This window comes from Ostrinia nubilalis, chromosome 19 (assembly GCF_963855985.1).
Source record: "Ostrinia nubilalis chromosome 19, ilOstNubi1.1, whole genome shotgun sequence".
Classification (NCBI taxonomy): Eukaryota; Metazoa; Arthropoda; class Insecta; order Lepidoptera; family Crambidae; genus Ostrinia; species Ostrinia nubilalis.
Genome location: NC_087106.1, coordinates 8715942 through 8738585, shown reverse-complemented (window position 1 = coordinate 8738585; position 22644 = coordinate 8715942). Strand labels below are relative to the sequence as shown.

Sequence of the window (22644 nt, the reverse complement as noted above, 5' to 3'; positions counted from 1 at the left end):
CCTGTTAGCGACTCACGATAAGTATTTTTTACTTCACAAACCATTTTCAAACTATTGTAGGTACTGCTTTTATAAATGAAACACTATTGCCACTTAGTATTATTTTTTATGCAGACGATGGAATATAAAACTAAACTATGTCATCAGTAATAAGAGCGATTTTCCAACCAAATTGTATAATCCGAAGAGCTTTCGTCTTTACTGACTGTTGCAGTAAGTTCATGAATTCACTTCAATCTTTTGTCCCGATCAGCAGTTCAATTAGCCAAATATTACAGACCTTTGATCCAAATAAGCCTTTGTTTATCTAAAAACCATGCACAAAGAACTTCATTTAGCTCCTGAACAAATTTAAAGGGATGCAATCTACATTAAATACACAAATCATCCCCCGGTCTCAGGTATAGCGCATACAGAACCGCTAACTTTACTTTAAACAAAAAAGAATAAAAAAAAAGGAAAACAAAATCTGAATTCAAACATCGAGCATGCTTTACTACAAACATAACTCAAAATTGGTTGTTTACTACCAGCAGTAAGTTGTAGTAACTGGCTGACATAAGATGATGACAATGTTATTGCTAATCATACTAAAACAAAGATACTTTTCTTCTGTGGTTTTCGGTCAAGTAACAGTCGTACAGTGGATATAAAGTCCAAAATGAAAATGGGCATGCATTTATATAAGGTTTTGATGTTTTAATGGCAATTTTCGCTATCTTTAATAATAACAGATTAGTATTTAAATATGCTTACATCTATAAGGGTCTACCTATTATTACAGTCATTTTAATGATATTTAAGTCAAGAAGACGATTTAGGTTAAAAATACTGAAAAATCACACATTTTTATTGTTCACTAGTTCAAACTAACGAAAACCTATTATCATCATCATCATCATCATTTCAGCCACAGGACGTCCACTGCTAAACATAGGCCTCCCCCAATGATTTCCACAATGGCCGGTTGGTGGCGGCCTATTACCTACCTATAAAACCTATGATTATTATTTATAATATTAGTATAAAAGTTATGATTTAATCTATTTAAAAATTACTGTCTGTTTTACACAAGCTGTGTCCGAAATGATTCCACGTAGGTTCAACAGGTGTTGTTAATTTGAAAGCCAAATAAGCGTTAATGTCGTATCTTACTTTAGGGGCTACAACTGGCGATTACTACTTTGTTCAGGCGAATATTACTTACAGCAAACGACTTTGGCTGAAACAAGCCATTTATATAAAGTAATATCTGTGGTTTGAGTTTGACTCTTACTGGTAGAGTTAAAAGATTTTTTATGCATTACAAGGCAGGTATTTGACTGCAATCGGACCTGGTGTTAAGTGAGATGCTGGCTTGCATGGTACATAATATCTGCCCTGTAAGTAGCTGTTCACTCTCGCCTTAAAAAGGCCCGGAGATATAGATTATATTTTTATTGTAACTACTTTCATGTGTACTACCACCCCTAAGATGGGCGTTGTTTTTCAAAACAACACGTTGTAGGTAGTCTATCAAACGAAATACTCGTATAATTATTATGTAGTTCTCTGAAAATATTGGTCCAATTCTGAAAAACCAATTAAAATTTTGATTGAAAACGTGTTCACATACTTAGTTACTTTATCCAATTTACTATGAAGAAAACAAAATGAACTAAACTTTTCCATAACAAAAGCTTGTTCGGAGCTAAACAGCTCCAAACTATATTCAAGAAAAATATCTGAACCTAAATTATAGACTCCAATAAACTACAGTTTTTTCCATTTTACCAAAGAAATATTTTAATAAGCTATACTGAGTGAGACGTGCCGCGGCATAATAAAACGGTTGTAACACGAACAACTTGTAAATTTCCGATATTTCTTTGATAAAATCTATTTGCTCACCTATAAGTTTTTGCCTCGATATTATGCCGTATTTGGGAACCCTTTGAGCTGCTTCAAAACCTTCGATAAATAGTTGGAGAAATTTCGAGATCAATTCCAATTTATATGGAATTGAAATGTAGAATTAACGTAAAGTGGTTTGTATTTTGCTTGTTTGTGGAATGGCAACATATTTAGGTACATAGTTTTATCGGTAGTAAGTACATTTCCAAAATCAAAATATGTTTATTCGTGGAACATAAAATAGGTAAATTAGGTACATATTACAGGTTTTAAAAAATAGTCGGTATCACTATGTTTGGCCCAAGGTCGGCGTACAAAGGTATTACATATTAGGAAAATAAAATCATTGCTAAGAGATTAGTAGAAACTTACTTATAGCCTAGGGATTCCTACAGTATAATCTTACTTATATCTTAGGTATTTCTACAGTATAATCTTTCTTATATCCTAAGGATTTAGTTTTTACGAACGGTTGTGGCCTATCTAGCTTAACACTGATATCTTCTTAGTTGTAATAGTATAAGCGATTTTGCAATAAAAATGTATGTAAGTATAAGTTTGATGTTATTTTCATTGAGTCACTTAATAAACTCTAAGTTTAATTATATCTAATCATCTTATATTATGTCATTTGTTTTAGCAGTTTCGATGTATAAACATAACATCAAACAATCTAAAGTGTAAATAGTAGATCCATTATAAGTGAACTAAGTACGTAAAATTTACTCAACATCTAAAATAATCTCCCATCTATAGCAAGTTACTTAATCATCCTTTCCAAACAAGGCCCACATAAATACCCGCTAGGTCCGACCTAGGTCACTAATTTCAGACCATAATCCATATAAGGCTCCTAATACCCTGTAGATGCTGGTATAAATTATACCGAATCGAAGGCGCCTTACCGATAAAGCGAACATTATCGTATAATATGTACGCTATAGCATACATCTTGTGTACAGGATGTCTAAAAGTGAACAGGTTTTTGTTACGTAATCATTTTTTTTTTGTAAGAGACCTCTCAGCATAGGCTCAGACCATTTTTCGTCGGCCGATAGTTGGGTCGGGCTGTTAATGGACATGTATGAAAGTACGCACATTATACCGATTTGGTACAGCCGATTCTTCATACAAATTAGAATCGGGCCCAAAAATCGATCAAGTCGAGCCTAGGCTCAAAGTGAGTGTCTATTGTTTTTTCATTAGCCTGAAAACTACGGTCAATTAGTATGTTTTGGACAATATTTTCTTACAGAGGTCAATCATTGACCGTGAATGGTCATTTAGCAGGGGAATTGCTGTATATTCTCGATATAAAATTTCTCTCTGCATTGAATTCACCATAAGAAAAACAACAGCCTCGGTAATTCTGTCAAGTGGTGTTAAACCAAAATAACGCGAGTCTTAAAAATATAACCCATAGTTACGTTAGAGCTATTTGTTTACCCCAAGCTTTATATTCTATTTTCCAAAGGTCACTGGTCCTACCTCACCCTGTATAGTTATTCAGTGCTTGAGATAGGTACTAAGTCAGTGCATCGTGTTCTCAGCGAATAGCCCGGAGGCCAATCTTCGAGCCAGGTCTTAAGTTTAGTGTTGTGTAAATAGCTAAGTAAATTAAGGTATACCTAGGTATCGATACTTTGATAATAAGACGAGTATACCTAGAAGTGCTGGGAATATTATTTCCACGTTACATAAATATCTATTTATTGATCATGTACATGATATTCGTATAAAGTGACAGAATCATTTATTTCGTAGATTTTCATTATGGTTCATACAGTATTCCAGTCAAGTAGATCAGCTTTGAATCTACAAGATTATAGTGGTAGCTTTTTGGCAAACCTAAAGTACTCGTAGTAACCATTTTTACGTTTCTTTATATCTTATTTTATGTTAAAACAAAATAAATGCCAAAATCATCCGGATAAAAAGTACATAATTTCGGAAATAAACACTTTCTTACTTTATTTTTCGTTACGTATTTATTTCTGAAAGATGCAATTATGATCTATTTCTAAAATATCGAAAAGTTTCATCGACAAACATTGCAACCGACACCACTAATGTTGATATATCTTACGAGGCTCAGGCAACCGTTCAAGTAACCCTGTTTACTACAAGCATTAATAACGACGGTATTCTACCGAAAAGGATTTTATGCAATTTATAATAATATTATACATTAAACAATAATGTTACATAGTGTTACACGGTTACATAGCGGATAAATAACCAGTGGTTTTACATACGATTAAAATATTTTCGCGTAAAATTATTATGGATTAATTATGCGTTAATTTTTAATTATGTTTAGAGAAGAACAGAGTAGCCTTAGCTATAGTGGAGTACGGTACTGTTTTTAAATTAAAATGATATATTTTTTGAATTCACGCTATTTTAGGTGTATGGAATATGTCTAAATGTCAAAAAGACTATTCTTGTCTTAGTTGATGCCACTAAGCCACGGTGTCAATTTTGTGAACTATAAGGATTTTATGATTTTTTAATTTTCACCATTTCCGGCGTCACAAGTCATTTATGACGTTACTTATACAAAAACCCGATTTCATACTTTTGAGATTTATTCTAGACGATTACTCTACATTAAGGATCACAGCCTGACAGGTGATTCATACTAAGTAACTCACATTTGAAACAATTCTATACATAATACAATTTCTCCCAGTTCAAACGTTTTCTAGATCGAGTTAACCTGAACGTTCCACTATTTCGTGACCATTAATCTCAATTTAATTTTGCAAAATTCGGTAACCAACGGGCAGGCTGAATCAATCACCAGGCTCCAGACAAATAGCTTTAGGAAATTTCGCGGAAAGATGGCGTACATTATTGAAATAGATATAGTAGACCCACTTAGGTATAAGAAACAGTATCTATGCCTTCAACAGGTTCGCAAGAGAATTAATTATGTATAAATATTTTTTTACTGTTATTTTGTTTCAAATCAGATCATTTATTTATAAAAACATAGGTGAACATGTGGAATTCATGTGGTATATAATGAGTAGAGCTCTTTGGCTCGTTTGGCCTATGAGTGGCGTACAGATTAGTCTCATATTAAAGATACAAAAAAATTTAAAGTTGTTTGTGAAAGTTAATAAATACCAAGATATAACTACCAACATTTTTGTAAAGTGGTAGGATGCCAGTTAGCTGAAATTTAGGAACCTTAAAATAACTAGATATAGAAAGTACAACAGAATATCTTGCAACAATTTTCTTGCAATCTAAAAGTTTCTGAGCACAAAAAATCTGGTTGTCTAGGCATTATGGCCCACTATGAACTCGCAGAACGAATGCCTGCCTTGTCCTACATTAAAAAAAAAAGTATTTATTTTCTACCTCTTAAATTAAGCTATTAACTATTAGTCTCTACAAATACCTTTTGATACCGACTACGCTTAAGGCAATTGAATTTAACACCAAATTGTGAGGGCCAACACAAAGAAGAAACTTCTTGAATTTAAAATGAACCTACTGACTTTCTCTGTATTGTATCGCGTAGTTGTGGTTACGGTCATTTATAACAATAACTCTGACTCTTCTAGAGCCTTTTAGCTCTGGATTTACGGAATTGTGTTAGAGTCGCCTTTTTCTGACTGTCAGTGCTTTATGTGGTTCTGGTTAAACAAATAGGTGGATACCGTTTACTGCATTTTACACCAACAAAATTTATTTAGAACTGTCTCCAAATTAATTGTAAAGTAGGCACGTTTAGTGAATTGTATGTATTTTACACTCGCGTATTTTTTTTTTCATTATTTCTTGTAAGATGTTCTAAATCTGGAAGGTGAGATTTATTGATCACATTGTCATCATTATTAACTGAAATATACAAAATGTAATAAAAGTAAGTATTGTAATGTTAAAGTTATTAAAATACATTGTTAATATTCAGTAATAACTCCAAAACTGACGAAAAGAGTTTATTACCATAAAATTTGAGTTTCCTCTTACAAAGTATGCGTTTCAAAAAGTAACAAAAAGTATGCGCCTTAATAACCAACCGTTGAAACTTGAATACGAGTATTCCCTCGTTTTAATTAAAAAAGCATCAAGCACTTATTACCCATTATTCCCGCTTCAAAAATTTCGGCAGCCAATAAAAATTTGTTCAAGCATTAATACGAAAATCTCTAACGATTCTGTTAAAAAACCTTAAGCACCCTTCACACTCCATCGATGAAAAATAATAATCCTTTTTACTGAAACGCCGGATCGGAGGGTAGGGAAGCAAAAGAAAATTAACTAAGTTTAATGAAAACATTGGGGGAGGGCCAACCCTCCTAAAAAGGCCAAACAGGTGTAAAAGTAAATAGATAAATATAATGTCTAATACTGAGGATAATGATGGGAAACGTAGCGATGTTATGTCGATAGTTAAGATATCTTTATTTTAGAACAAGAATCTATGAGTGACGTGGTTTTAATCTGCTTATAAATGATGAGTAAAAAATGCCTATATTGTGTTCTAATCATTAGTTTCTTAAGTTGTACATGTAATACGCGAATTAATATAATTATACTTGGAAACACCTTTTTTAAGGTTTCGAAAGCTGTACATTATTTTAGTTGACAATATTTTATCATGTTCTTTAAAATAAGTTTATTTGATCATATTATTTTGTAGCAAACTTATAATCTCACAGTTTATAAGTTTATACGTCTGTCATCAGTTTACAAGATGCCCAATATGCTAAACTTACATCTTAGTAAAAAACTTTTCCCCTCACTAGTACCATAATAAAAGATAATAAGCAAGAGGAAGCTGGCCAGTCTGCTAACAACGCAGCCTTTGAAAAAAAGGGAGTGGAAATTCCAAATTCAAAAGTTCCGTAGAATTCAAACCAGATTATTTGATCTGTTCAAAAATAAACCCTAAAGTTACGGTAAAATAAAATTGATTTTAAAATGAATGAGGGTTTTCGCGATTGAAAAATCCGCCAGATGGCAATACGTAGACGCGAGGTCCAAATGCTGCATGATTGGTTATTTTTGACATGACATTGACAGATGTCAAAATCCACCAATCATGCAGCATTTGGACCTCGATCGCAATATTAACTTCTCGGGACGTTTCTGGAACATCTGTACAAGATATTATGTAATTTGTCGCAGAAAAAAGACTAACGATAAAAAAAAATCGGTGGATGTACACAGTTTAAGCAAAGCTACTAAGCCTTTAATAATGTGACTTACAATTTAATTTAAGTATATCCTAGTTTTCCAATTTTCATTTCTTCTTGTAGGCGGACCCCTAAAAGCAATAAATTCTCCTTCGTTTGTTTTCATTGAGTTGTTAAATAAAATGAGGAACACTTCTTCATTTGCAAAAAGTTTTTTCAGTAAATTAGAGAGTGTTGCTACAGATACATTTTCTTTAAGATGTTTCTAGAAAATTGAAGCAAAAAAAAACAGTAATATACTTTGAAACGCAATAAAAACGTTAAAAAAAACATGTTACTTCGTTCATTTAAGTATTTACGTTCAATTAAGCGTAAATGTTTCACCACTACAAATAACAAAAGCTGTTAAGTTTCAATTTTCCGAAGCACTCCTCGAAAATGTCTTCTAAAAACACTTACTGCGGTATTTTCTTGGCTGGAGGAAACTACACCTTGTGTTGTAAGCACTAATAGGCTAATATCCGGATAATCCTGCCTGTGAAAACCTTAATGCAAATGGTGCTACAAAATGGATTCTAAATGCAATAGTACGTAACCGCTTGCGCTTTGTGCGGTAAAGGAGAGTGTCAGAGGAGCGCTTTGTAGCGCGATAACGTAGCTGTACCGTCTCAGATGAAAATTAAGGCAAATGTAATTATTTTTGAGAGCCCAGAAGATAGCAGTGCAGATTCGTAACTCTCTCTCTAGGCATACCGAAGAAGCATTAAGGTATTTCTAATCTGTGTAAATTAATTATTTATTTAGTTTTGGCATTACATGGCTTATGGGCAAGCGACATCTGCATTACACATGGACCGCAGATCGCAGTTCATCTCTTCGCCTTTTCACACTTTTCTCAATAGAAGATACCTTCAATATTCTCAAAAAATGAGATTTTTGAGAGTATACCTTGAGAGAATACTTCGTTCAACATGCTATTGAAGGTATACCTTTACCATGGTCAGTTTATTAAATTACAATTTTTATACGGAATTGATATTATGGCCTTTTAACCTCAATAGCTTACAAAAGGTTACTACTTACTACTCTGCCCTTACTTTTTGGAAAAATATGAAAATAATTTCTTTCCATAGAAATAAAGAAATATCTATGGATAATAGTAGTATGTTATTGGGCGTTCTATCTCACATTCGGTCGGTCGCAGTTGCGACCTCACTCTGTGCGATAGATCGCCCAATAACACGATCGTAAGTAAACCATGCCTGTAGTAATGCAGAATAGAATATTCCATAAAGACTTGACTTACCTTCACACGGCTACTAGCACAACATCACCTTTTTCCTTGAGTCCACGCACTTTCGATCACATGACAAAACAAACCCAATTGGAATTTACAATTCCTTTTTAGAAATCTGTATACATGGGTCAGTTTGACGTATGCCCTTATACAGCGGTAGCACCATAGGTAAACCTTAAAACCATGCGGATGAGCAGCTTGCCTCGAGAGAACACACAGAATTTACTTTTATGTAATTTTCTGTACCAGCTTGGCTCATGACTCTCCATCCAACACGAGTAAAAATGTTATACCAATAGCAGCTTACTGTTAGGTTACATCCATGTATACGAGAACCTCAAATATGAGAATTATAAACCGATTGAGTTACACACTATAATATCTTGAGTGAGAGTCAATAATAATTCATAAGTTCTATAAGATTCGTATTCATGGGCCAATATGACGCATGCCCTTATACAGCGGTAGCACCATGGGTAAACCGTTCAACCATGTGGATGAGCCGATTGCCTCGAGAGAACACACAGAATTACAGTATGTATGTATATTCTGTACCAGCTTGGCTCATGTCTCTCCATCCAACATAGGTAAAATGTTATACCAATGGCAGCTTACTGTTAGGTTACATCCAAGAATACAAAACCTAAAAGATATTCCTTATGAATTAATTAGGCTCCCACTATACACTACTAACACTTTCACACAAATTGACACAACTGACTATTGAAGGCGGAATATGCAATTTCAGCACTGTTGCGGTCCAAGTGCATAAACTGTAGCGATTTTGATAATTAAAATTAGCGAGCATCGAAAACAAATGAGTATTAAGACAATACTTTAAGTATTTGTAAATTTAAATATGTTAATAGTACGTACGAATGCAGGTTATTAATTAATTCTCAGCCATACATTAATAGTTATAGCATATTTATGATTTATCTTATAAATTGATAAGATTTTCCAAAAAGGAACTCATTAACTTATTAATTCAACAAAATAAAATAATAATATCAACCAAAAAATAATAAGTTTGTCTTTGTATATCTGTCTATGATTCTTTTAACTTGGACCAAACATACTTTGGTCTAACTTGAAGTCATAGTCAAAGAATAGTATGCAATCATTCAATATAGTCCATCATAGGTTGACTGGTAGTTCTAAAAAATAAGTTAAGAATATCAACTAAATAAAATATTAATCATATCTGCCTAATTTCTTGTGACTTGGACCAAACGTAACTTCCATGTAACATGAAGTCATAGTCAAGGAGCTGTATGCAATCTTTTAATTTAATCCATCATAGGTTGACTAGTATACATTTTCATCTCAAAGCTTAGGGTTTAAATAATAAATATAAATACTAATTTATTTATTTTTATCATGCAATTATTCATCACATATTTTTATCAATACTTTCATCATAATCCATCTTTTTGAGAATAAATAAGTGACGACATGACTTATCTTAAACATAAAATGAGAGAAAAAAGCTAGTAATATAATATAAAGTATTGGTTACGTTAAATTAAAAATGATGTGACACATTTTAAAATTTACTTTGGTTTGCCGTCCCTGCAATGAACCTTGGCTCTTACACTATTATCAGAACGTCGACTAACATACCATTTTTGCTGTGTCAAACTGTAACATAAAGCGCAATGTTGCAATGCTGTTGTATTGACGTCACATTCTCATAATGCTTGAGCTCTTTGATTGCTATAAATACAAACCATACTGACGTGCTATAAAAATGATTACAAATCCATTTCTTTATATGATTTTATAGCTTGCACTGTGATGTAAGAATTATGTAAATTGTTAAATTGCATTATTCAACTATAAATCTATTGAAATGGTCCGACATCCGGTTGCTAAGTTGATGATATTTTAACGAGTAAACAATTATACCATGGCTTTGTCTCTTTATTAATTAGGTAATTATTGTAGTGAGGGATAAAAACCTGTTTTTATTCCCAGATACCAACAACTATCAAACAAAAGTTATAAGGCAAAGAAGTCAAACCTAAGATGAAGATAGATAATTTATATACTCTTTATTGCACACCAAAAAAGTTGTTACGGTGTCGTATCGTTAAAAAGCGATCTCTTCCAACCAACCTTCAGAACATTACTACTACAGTACTAAAACATATTATATTGATTGACCAATAATTACGTAGGTAAAGTTTATTAACTATGTACTTCATTATTATGATCAATCGAATGAATTATGAGAACAAACCAAAACATTGTAAAACTAACTTTCGGAAGCGTAATAATTGCAATCAGGCTGAGTTGCACCATTTTATTTAAACTTTAAAAATCGTCAAAAATCTGTCTCAAACTCCTGGTGTGGACAAACTGGTCATTGTCATAGTTAAGGTCATAGGTAAATTGGTGCAAATCAACCTTAGTCTTATATTTTATATTAAGTAAATCAAGATAATTATCATGTTATCATTTCAAGTTTAATTTAAAACTAATAACGTCAAATATTTTGAAATGTTAAATATACCCACAAAATCATGCAATATTTACTATGTTTTAGTTTAAATCAAATCGTGATTTTGTAATTATATTTAATTTGTCTTCACCGTAGTATATTTTCATACAGGAATTCGCGTCATCGCCCCAGTTTTCGTAAATACCTGAGTGTGCATAAGCATTAGGCCCGGCGTGAACGCAATGCGCAAGCTGTATAAATCGACTGCAGAAAGTGATAATATTATTTCAATAAATTTCGAATATTATGTTACATAAAAATATATGTTCATGACACAAATATTTTGTATTGAGCGGGAATCGAACATGCAACCTCTGTTATAGCGTACCGAACTACCGGTACGCCACTACTCCATAGGAGCATTGTTTTCTCGGTACGTAACGTTTGCGATGGGCCTAACCTTATTGCTGAATTATCAATATTTTCCCTTTAAATTTGGGGGCTCGCAGTATGAGCTTCATTCTGTATTTCGAAGTGCTTCAGAAGGAGGAACTAGCTCCAGTGACGTCACATCTTGAGTAAATTGTGAGTGTTCAATATGTGAGTATATTTTTTATTTTGACTATTTTTAACTGTGATATGTTTAGATTTGATGGAGAGATTCGTTAGTTTAGTTAATAGTTAGCCAAACATCATGTAAATCATGTTACTTTAAAGTTTAAGACATTAGCACTGAAGATTTAAAACTAACTTTAATGTTTTGCAGCGTTTGTCAAAGTATATACATATTTTTGACGTTGACTATAAACTGTTGTTCGTTTACTATTCGTAGCAGAGTGTACTTTCATTGCACAGGATGGAAATTATGTGACTTTGAATTGTCATTATCTTTACAGGTCTGACTCAGAGTTTGAATCCACATTCGGTGGGAGTTCCACCTCCATCATCGCTAACCCTCGTAAACATACGAAGAAGAGGAAGACTGCGCCAACTTCATCAAGGTACGTAATATAGTATGATCATTTTAATGTAACTAACATAGTATGATATTTTTATTGTAACATAGTATGATTATTTTAATGTAACTACTAAAATTTTAATGAACTATTTAATTTTTAGTAGTACTTATTATTAAATATTCTGTAGTATTATGTCTACATCTTTACATGCAATTACTTTGCTAAGGCAAAGATGTGTGATCAAAAAATGCAACCTCATAACGCAAGTTTATTAATTTATTTCTTATTAATTTCACAGATCAGACTCTGAGTGTGAAACTGTGCAGCCAGCAGCGCTGAAAAAGAAACCTGTAGCTTCTAGACCTCGGTGAGTATTAATTTGTTAAGCTTTATGCAGATATCATATCTGATGTTTTTCTACAAATGTTGTTTTCGATCTTTTTTATTGCCTAATAAATTATATTTAAACAGAGGACCTAATTAATAGGTATTTTCTACCAGCCAACTTACTAGACACATAATAGAGATAAACTAACTAGGCAGTGCAGTTAATAAGTTAGGTTAGATAGAAATACCGATTTGGAAAATACAAACAATTGATATTTTAATACATGTACACTATTTTAAGTCGTAAATAATGCTTTAATGTTTTAATTTTCAGAGCTCCAACGAAGAGTTCTACGGATCTGTTCGGGCTACTATCCGACGAAGACGAAAGTGTCGCCATCGAAAACTCTCAACGACTAAAAGTCGGTCGTCAGCAGCTGGACAGCAGCCTGACCTCGAAGGTGGCCAACGGTGTCGTGCGGCGAACGGTTCCGCTCGAGGGCGCTTATTACGTGGAGGTGCGTGTTTACAACACCAGGGACGCGCTCAAGACGCCGCCCGCGGATCGCTACAAGAAGACGCTGCACACGCTGAAGGTTCAGCTTAACAGCGAAACATCGCAGTGGCGGGATCTTCAAAAATTTATGAAGACCACGAAGAAATTGTTTGAAGACCGCGAGCCAATATTTTATAATAATAAAATAAACTTTAAATCTTAGTTTTAAGTTAGTTAGTTCTATTCTGAGAATGATTTAAAATAAATAGCATCTAATATATTTTTTGTTGCATTTTCCTATAGGCTTTTAAGTTTAGTCATATATGAACATCTAGAGTTAGACTCTCGTTAATTTTCTGTTAAATCTTAAACCTAAATCTTCTTTTAGAATTTATAAGCCATAGTTTGTTGTATAATTCATAAATTGTGTAATTCCCGTTATTGTTTACTAGTAAAATACCTAAAGACGTTATTTCAGCTTAAAGTGTATTGATAACATGCCTTTTTGTACTGCTTGTGGTACCCGCGTGGAAAATACGCATTGGATAGGTCACTTGAGGAGTAATGCGCACAAAAACAAATGTGCGGTTCCGGTAGAAGACGGAGTACTTAAGGTAACCTCTGCATTTAAAGGTCGTATTGCATCATTTAGAATTCCAGCAAATGTGGAACACGAGTCAACTTTACCGGATATATTTTTAAACAGTAAACGTGGAAAATTATGTAGTCTTATCGAAAAGTCGTTAAAAAAATACGTAAGTTTAAAGATAAATATTGAGTATTTTGCTAATTTCATTTTACTAAAAAATGATTCCCAAGACGTTAAATCTTTTGCCACTAAGAATATAACAATACATCGTAACTTTAACTGGAACCAAATATTTGACTCTGTTGTTAATAACTTGTGTAAAAAAGTTGAAGAATTTCAGGACCGTGACAGTGGGTGGGCCTTTCTAAATAACATTTATGTAGAGATTAATATCAATAAATTCGATCCTTTAAGTGGTTCAGGTTCTAGTTATATGGATTTGCCATTATATTTAAAAAAGAAAAAAGCATGCATCAATATCCAAAACAAAGATAGCTTTTGTTTTTTATGGAGCGTTGTCGCAGCCCTTTATCCTGCAAAACGCAACGGAGATCGTCCATCGTCCTATCCTAATTTTCAAGACGTATTGAATATTGATGGTCTAAACTTCCCTGTTACTTTCACAGATATAAGAACATTTGAAAAAAATAATCAAAATATATCCATAAATGTATATTCCTTAAAAAGTAATCGCATTGTGGGTCCAATTTACAGATCTGAGTTTAAAAGAAAAACAAGGATCAATTTATTATTACTTGAAAAGGGAAACAAATCGCACTATGTTTTAATAAAAAATTTGTCACGTCTTGTTCGTACTCAAATAACAAAGCATCATGGCACGATATACTTTTGTGATGATTGTATGCTGTTTTTTTCGTCTGAAGAGAAACTTAATAGTCACACTTGTTGCGGTGTGACTACCGTGCTTCCGGAACATGGTAGTTGTCTTCATTTTAAAAATTTTAATCGGAAACAGGATGTTCCTTTTGTGGTGTACGCCGACTTTGAAACTCTACTTAAACCAATAACGACTTGTGAGCCTGATCCAAATTGTAGTTTTACGTTAAATCGTACACAACACATTCCAGCAGCTTTTGCTTATCGCATTGTTTGCTCATTTGATAGCAAACTTAATCGATTCATTTCGTACCGCGGTCGCGACTGTGTTCAAAAATTTCTCAAATGTCTGTATAGAGACGTAGAAAAAATTTATGAAATTTTAAACGTTGAAGTGCCAATGGTGTTTAACGAAAGTGATGCCAAAATGCATGCCAAAGCTGACGTGTGTCATATTTGCAATAGTCTCCTGCTATTTGACAAAGTAAGAGACCATTGTCACTTGACAGGCTGCTACCGAGGTGCTGCTCACCAGTACTGCAATTTACAGTACAGTCTCCCAAAACTAGTTCCTATTTTTTTTCATAATTTAGCAGGCTATGATTGTCATTTATTCATTAAGGAATTGGCTGATAGTTTGGGTCCTATTAAAGTAATACCTAAGAATAAAGAAAACTATATTTCATTCACAAAATTTTTAAAAATGTCTGATGGGAAATTTGCTCAATTAAGATTTGTAGACTCGTTTAAATTTCTAGGCACAAGCTTAGAAAAATTAGCAAACGGTTTAGACAAAGCAGATTTCATTCACTTAAAACAATGTTTTGCTAAAGAAAACGAATTTAAATTAATGACTCGCAAAGGTATTTATCCCTACGACCACATGAAATCTTGGAGATCGTTCTCTGAGAGACAACTTCCTCCCAAAGAAAGCTTCTATAATACTTTAACTGACGAAGGTATCAGCGATGAAGATTACATGCATGCACAAGTGATTTGGGATACTTTTAACATAAGCAATATGGGAGAATATACAGATCTTTATCTCAAAACCGACGTCTATTTACTAACAGACGTCTTTGAAAATTTTAGAGCGGTTTGTAAAAAGCAATATCACTTAGATCCTGCTTTTTACTTAACAGCTCCGAGCTTATCATTTGACGCAATGTTGCTGAAAACAGGAGTAGAGTTAGAGTTATTGTCTGACTTAGAAATTATACGTCTCATACAGAAAGGAATACGGGGTGGAATTTGTTTATGTTCTACTAGACATGCTCAGGCGAATAATATTTACATGGATAATTATGATGAAACTAAAACGGATTCATTTCTCATATATATCGACTGTAATAATCTTTATGGTTATAGTATGTGCCAGTCTTTGCCAGTATCCCATTTCAGATTTTTGAAACAGCACGAAATTGATCAATTACAAATTATGAACGTGCGCGACGATGCGGATTTTGGGTTTATTCTTGAAGTTGATTTATTATATCCGGAAGAATTGCATTGTATTCACAACGATTATCCATTTTGCGCGGAGAAATTCATACCTCCGGGAGGTAAAACTTCTAAATTAGTACCAAACTTATATTCAAAATACCAATATGTGATTCACTACGTTCATTTAAAGACTTGTTTAAACCATGGTCTAATTTTACAAAAAATTCATCGAGTTGTGACTTTTAAACAAAGCAAATTTTTAGCGCAATATATAAATCTTAACACAGAACTGAGAAAGAAAGCAGTAACACCATTCCAACAAGATTTATTCAAACTTATGAATAATTCTGTTTTTGGGAAAACATTAGAAGACACTGAACGTAGAGTAGACATCAAATTAGTGAATCAGTGGCAGGACGATACCAATCGAACAAACCGGTCTCTCTCTGCTGCAAAGTTAATTTCTCGACCAAACTTCCATAGCGCCACCATTTTCTCCGAAAACTTAGTGGCTATTCAAATGAAACCGGAAAGAATTATATTAGATAAACCAATTTACATTGGCTTTGCCGTTTTAGAACTTTCTAAAAGTCACATGTACCAGTTTCATTACTCTGTAATAAAGCCTCACTACGGAGATAGAGTACGACTATGCTATACAGACACCGATAGCTTTATCTACCAAATAGAAACAAATGATTTTTACGTAGATATAAAGCAACATTTCTTACAATATTTCGATACCAGTAATTACGCTCTGAAAAATCAGTATGACCTTCCGATTCGAAACAAAAAAGTACCTGGTCTATTCAAAGACGAACTTGGCGGATGTATAATGACTGAATTTGTAGGGTTGAGATCAAAGTTGTATTGCATTAAAACTGATTCTAATGTCATTAAAAAGGCAAAAGGAATAAGAAAAAATGTTATTAAGCACTTGGAGGCATCTGATTATAGTAACGCATTACTAAACGATAAAATAGTGCGTAGGAAAAATATTCTCTTTAAATGTATTAAGCATAATATTTTTACACAGACTGTTAATAAGATTGCTTTGTCAAATGCGGATGACAAACGTTTTATATTGCAAGACAAAATATCCACAATGGCATGGGGGCATAGCTCTTTGTTGTAATAAATAACTTTAAGCTGAAATAAATATTAAATATAAATAATTTTTATGTAAAATAGGTACGTTAGTTTTAGACTTTATTGTTAAATTTAATATTATATTGCATTTTCTGTTAGCATTACTTTTTACTTACTTATAAAAATAAATCATTTTCAGAATATTTTTTTTTTGGTTTTCTTACAAAATTCCTTACCTGCTAAATTAAATTGATATTTTGTTTTTTTATTTATAAAATTCAAGCAAAAGAAACATTCGACAATACTGATTGTCATGTTTATGTACACGTGCTGAGTATTATGTAGGTCGTCAGTGACGACGATATTAATTATAAACTCAGCAAAATGTGATTGATTCCTCAACTCGGTTATTTTCTTACCATTCACACTTTGTCTCTGACGAACGTTGTACTACAGTGCGATTGCTTCTATTCTTGTAAGTATTTATTTCGAAGTTTGTGTAACACTTTGTTTTACGTTAAAAATATTTTTACTAATGAAACTTTATTTTGTTATAGATAATGGCTCAATCTCCTGACATCATGTTATCCCAGTACGCTCAAGATCCGCTGGAGGGATTTACGCAAGAATTTCCGGAGCTGTGTTCCAGACTCCACGCGCACGCTGTTCAAAGACAAGTGAAAAAGCCTAAGAATAAAAAAGGTGTTTCAAAAAGAAGACTAGGACCGACGAAATCCTATGTGATAACGAAAAATCAGAAAGGAAAGAGGCTCATCAAAATAGAAGTTATTGATATTGTGAGTGATATGGGATCGGCTTCATCCTCAGAAATCACCGACCAAGAGGATAATGTGCTGATCAGCGCACAATACGTGGTCCAGGATTCATACGACGAAATCATGGACCTCACTGACAATCTTGTTCAAAAAATATCGAAAAAACTTTGTGGTGATAACTTTTAGTGTTTTTTAAGTGTATATTTTTAATGTAAGTATTAAGTTTTTATTAAAGTGTAACGCAAACTTGTAAATTAATATGTAATTATAAGAATAGAAGCAATCACACTGTAGTACATTAACCGAAAATTATCAGTCTTTTTGTACTTATTATATTAACTTAATCAGGCAATAATTTTATTTTCTTTCTTTTTTTCTTTTGGTGACGATAAAATTAAGATTTCATGTGTTTTTATTACAAGTGTTTTTGAAAATATAGTCTTACAGTAACAAGTGTCTTCTTATTTTGATCGTTCGTTCAACCAAATGACGTCCACTACTGGACAAAGGCCTTAGGATTTCCATATTTTGTATTCCAGTTAAATTAAACAACCTTTTTTATCAATAAATAATCAGTTTATTAACATTTCATTACACCTTATTAAACATTTCATATCCATTTAGAGAACTCTATGTTTTATGCAAAATACATTTTTCAAAACACATTATTTTTATGAATTAAACAATGAAAATTATTATATGTACATTAGAAATATTTAATAAATTTAAATATTTAATAAATTTATTTGATTTGATTTGATTTAGAAAGAATTTAAACTCAATAGTTTACATTATACTGCTACATTTTTTTCAACACACCATTTCTTTATACACATCACATTTTTTAATGCACAATATTTCTTATGAGTAAAACAGTTAAATAATGTGGGGTTATCAAAACAATAAAGTTTGTAAAGAGTACTTAAACTTGGAGCGCCTAAACAAGTTACGTCTAAAACGTCATTTTGATTACATAAATTATGCACCCATTTGATCTTTTCTTCTCCTTTTACTAAGATATATTTACCTTTTAAATAAGGTACGATAAGTCTTTGAAATTCTCTATAGTCAATATATCCTTCACTCCATCGATAGCCTCTGTTTTTTTCGATCCAGCAAACTTGCTTTTTCTCTTCAGCAGTCAATGAAGAGAACGGGTATGGAGGCTTAATCAAAAATATGTGAGTATGCTCTTGGGTAGCTATAGCAAATTCTTTTATTATAAATTCATTTTTGCTATTTTTAAATCCTTGCAGATCTACGATTATATTGCTATTCATGATATTTTCTTAACGATATTACTCAAAGGTTTGTATTCAAATATACAATCGTTTAGAATCAAGCAATAAGCAGCTGTCTGATCTGGTATCTCTTGGTCTGTTTCAATTTCAACTCTTACATCGATCGAACCTTTTAAAGTTTCGTGTTGTCTTGAACAGTCGATAACAAATAAGGGAGCTACGTCTCTGAATTCTTTCAAGCTCAACAACGGCTCTGACCGGCGTCCGTGATACGACTGCTGAAATCTTGAATACTGTTCATATAATAAAGCAATTTTTTCTTCTGAAAAACTGACATTTAGTCCTTCATACGGATAATATGTTGAATTTAAAAATACCCTTACATCTCGTACGTGACAATGATCAAATTCTGCCATTGACAACACAGCGTTATGTTTGCGATTGGTTTGTAAGGCAATTACAACAAATCGTGGTTTTTCTATTTGCGATGAAGTTTTAATTGACCAAGTATGTTTACGTGTTTTAGGCAGTAATGGGTATTCATACAGATCCCAATTACGAAACACTAATGGAATAGCTCGATCTTTCTCCAAGTGTTTCAATAGGTTTATCCTCTCACGGTCTGAAACTTTGATGTGTGGAACGCGCCAAATAATTTTATTGATTATTATGTCATCTACAACTTCACCTGCATTTAACTTGACCGCATTAAGGTTAGTATTACTTCTCAGTAACACTAACTCGTGTTTACAGTTAATGATAATTTTTTCATAATCCTCTGCAAATCCTAGTATCCTATTTAATGGTATAGATGCAGAAAATGCTCCACCACTAGCATTGTTTGTTCCCGCGGTTGACCAGCCCCAAACTCGACCACATTTGGATTCATTTTCATTTAAGGATAGGTAAGATTTCATTGTTGTAGTAATACCAGCATTCTTAATTTTATCTATTTCAACTCCATTAAGTTCATATCTTATGTCTTGGAAGAGAAATAAGCCTGGATTATTAACGAAGTGTACATTTGATACTTTTTCTTTGGTGGTGCTGTTATACACAACTACTTTACCTTCGATATATAGACTACTAAGTGAAGGTAACACGTACAAGTCTTGTTGGTTGATCGGTATTCGTATTTCATCATTCTTGTTGAAACTTGTTACGTATGGTTTGTACGAATGGTACTCGAAACTTTCAATGCTGTTATCATATGATGTTTGTTGAGATATATTTAAAATATTCATTTTATTAAACCAATTAATTTGAGAAATTCTTTATTGGTCTTGGTTAGCTTTTTTTTTAGCTGAAGCGGTCTGTCTTTCTGGAATGTTCTTTTAGAACTGACTGGAGTAAGCAATGTAGAAGGATTTTTATTGAAGTTAATCATTTTTTTCTGAAATGTAAATACAGTTGTACTTCTTCACCTCGTAAGTTTATCTCTTTGTTTTCAGCGTCCAACAGCCTGATGCTGATAGCACTTATAGAACTTTGGTTGACAGGAAAATAAATCAAATTTTTAGGTATTTCAATTATTCGATAACCAGGTGGTACATTAGGCACGAATTCATAAATTATATGGCTTGCTTTCCCGTTCACAAATGAACCACTGACTACATCGCATTCGATCCTCACAATGGTTGTTGATAGAATGCTCACAGGATACTTTGATTCAGTACTTATATTTGCATTTATTGTTTCCATTCCAAAACCTAATATTTTACCAATTGAGCCACTTTTATTAAAATGAACGTCTTCAGAACAATAAATATTTGTTTTCAATGTGTTATTATTGCAAGTAAGATTTAATGTAGTGTTCTTGATGTTATTTTTTAAATAATCACAAATATCCTGAAGCTCGTAAGACCCTTCAGGAATTTCGATGATCTCATTTTCACCATAGTAAAACTTGTTGTTTCTTTCATCTATGTTGGGAATTGAATTGAAGGTTGAAAAACATAAAAGACCGCATTCGTAGTCCTCTCGAAGCTCTAAAGTTGGTGAATAATTTGTTGTTAAGGAGGCTCCTGTTCCGGTTATAGACACAGTGAAAGACATTATTATACTGATACTTTTATTTATAAATTTCATTATATAAATGTTTTTTCCAATAATTCCTTAAAAATTTCAAACACAAATGACCACAGTTTATTGTACCAAAGGCTTGATATCGTACATAATTATAGTTTATAGGTAAATTATTAAAATATTTGACTAATTCCAACGGTGGTTTTAAATTACCAAAACTGTCATAATATTCAACGTAATCATATTGCTTTACAAAGGCCACCCAATGTGTTCCAGGATTTTTGTTAATATCTAAATTCATGATAGCACATTCTATCTTATTTGGTTTCGCAGGTAATGTATCTCGCATGAATACACCACGAAAGAATGGAATATCACTAGCATGTTCTAATATATCCAGGTTAGTGAGCGCACGTCTAGGTAGCCGCTTAATTAGTTTTTTGACGGATTGAGATATAAACCAGCTCCTTTTTTATGAGGTTTTATATACAGTCCTTTTCCAAGGGCTACCGCTTCCATCATTCTGTTGTGCCTTTCTGATTCCATTAGACTCTTTTGTGCGGCTTTAGAATCATTAACAGCTTTTGCTATACCAGCTGCACCTCCCGCAAGAGAACCTAAAGCTGATAACCCCGCAAATATAGGAATAAGTGGTAAAAGTCCTCCAGATTTTGGAAGAGGAATACATCGAGGTAATCGTATTCCTTTTTTGCTACCGAAAAGTTTTTTTGCAGCTGCATAAGCATATTTTATAGCCGAGTTATTATCTTTAGATTTCAGTTTTTTTAATTTTAATTTTATTTTCTTTATCCCTTTCTTAAATGATGTTATGCCTCCACCGGCTCTGATTTTAGCTTTCATCGCATTTTTAACTATCCATGAAGCTATTTTTTCTCCTTTTCCAACATCTTTTGATTTTAGTCTTTTCTTAGCCATATTTAACAATTCTAAATCAGCCTTTTGTCGAACACCAGAGTCTTTATTCAAATAAGCAATATCGTGGTGCATACAAGCCTCGTCCAATTTGTTGATCCCTCGATCGCCTTGAAGTAATCGTTTCTGAAGTTTAGTTCCAGGACCACAAAATTGATAACCAGGTAAATGTAACTCAAACGGTAAATGATCTATCAATGTATTAATTATACCACTGCCTCCCTTCATTGATTATCATAAAGTGAGTTATAGGAGAATTTATGATTTATTTATATACCTACACCACACATTCACTTTTGTCAACCCAACTGTTTTCCTTATCACTTAAGCCCAACCATTTAACAAAAAGTTTGTTTTCTTTCCTTTTTATAACTTTCTCGATAAGATAAAGATCAGGCAGTTTCGTTTTTTGTAATTCATATCCGTAAAAAGAACCAAGAATAATTTGATTGTGTTTATCTTCAATTTGATACGTTTGAGGATTTGTTTGTTTAATTTTTATGATACGAAAAATTTCGGTAGACCAATTAGGTGTATAACCTTTATAAAAATCTCCTTTGAATTTACTTATACGAACAAAGTCGCCAACTTGAAAAGTTGACCGTTTACGCGTTTGTGGAATCTGGCTTTTGTTAATATTAGATCTAACGACAGTCTCATTGGAATTATTAACATTTATTGGTTTGAATTTAGTAACCCGATGAAAAGTGTTATTGTACTGCTGTACAACTGCATCTAAATTATTTTTAAACCATTGATAACGACCGCATAAACTAAATACTTTGTAGAGATGAGATTTTATCGTTCTTATTACTCGTTCTACAATTGCCGCCTTTTTAATCGAGTATGTGGAATAATGATTTATGTTATAACTTTTTGTTAACTGTTTAAAACAATCGTTATAAAACTCTGTACCCAGATCTGTTTGCAAATGTTTAGGCTTTCTTGTTGATTCGATAAATATACTTCTCATTGCATTCGTAACACTTTGTTTGGATTTGGACTTCAACGGTCTAACCCATACGTATTTTGAAAAAGCATCAATTACAACTAGAACATATTTATATCCTTTATTAAATGATGAATATTTTTGAAAATCCATAAGGTCAGCTTGCCATAAATCATCTATCCCTTTAATAATCG

The 22644-nt window shown here is 32.8% G+C and overlaps 2 protein-coding genes across 2 annotated transcripts in view; both read left to right on the top strand.

Moving 5' to 3' along the window:
• LOC135081163 (brain tumor protein) overlaps window positions 1-22644 on the top strand; it is a 666947-nt gene that overhangs the window by 144605 nt on the left and 499698 nt on the right. The gene's annotated exons all lie outside the window — the stretch shown is intronic.
• On the top strand, window positions 10411-16729 carry LOC135081155 (uncharacterized). The gene is made up of 4 exons (XM_063975888.1): window positions 10411-11386; window positions 11683-11787; window positions 12044-12112; window positions 12407-16729. Coding segments are annotated over exons 1-4 (561 nt in total). The 5' UTR covers window positions 10411-11384; the 3' UTR covers window positions 12792-16729.

Bases quoted from the DNA above. Each gene is read 5' to 3' on its own strand.
- LOC135081155 (XM_063975888.1), top strand. The intron at 11,788-12,043 runs GTACGTAATATA...TTAATTTCACAG, and splicing joins ACTGCGCCAACTTCATCAAG to ATCAGACTCTGAGTGTGAAA. The intron at 12,113-12,406 runs GTGAGTATTAAT...TTTAATTTTCAG, and splicing joins CCTGTAGCTTCTAGACCTCG to AGCTCCAACGAAGAGTTCTA.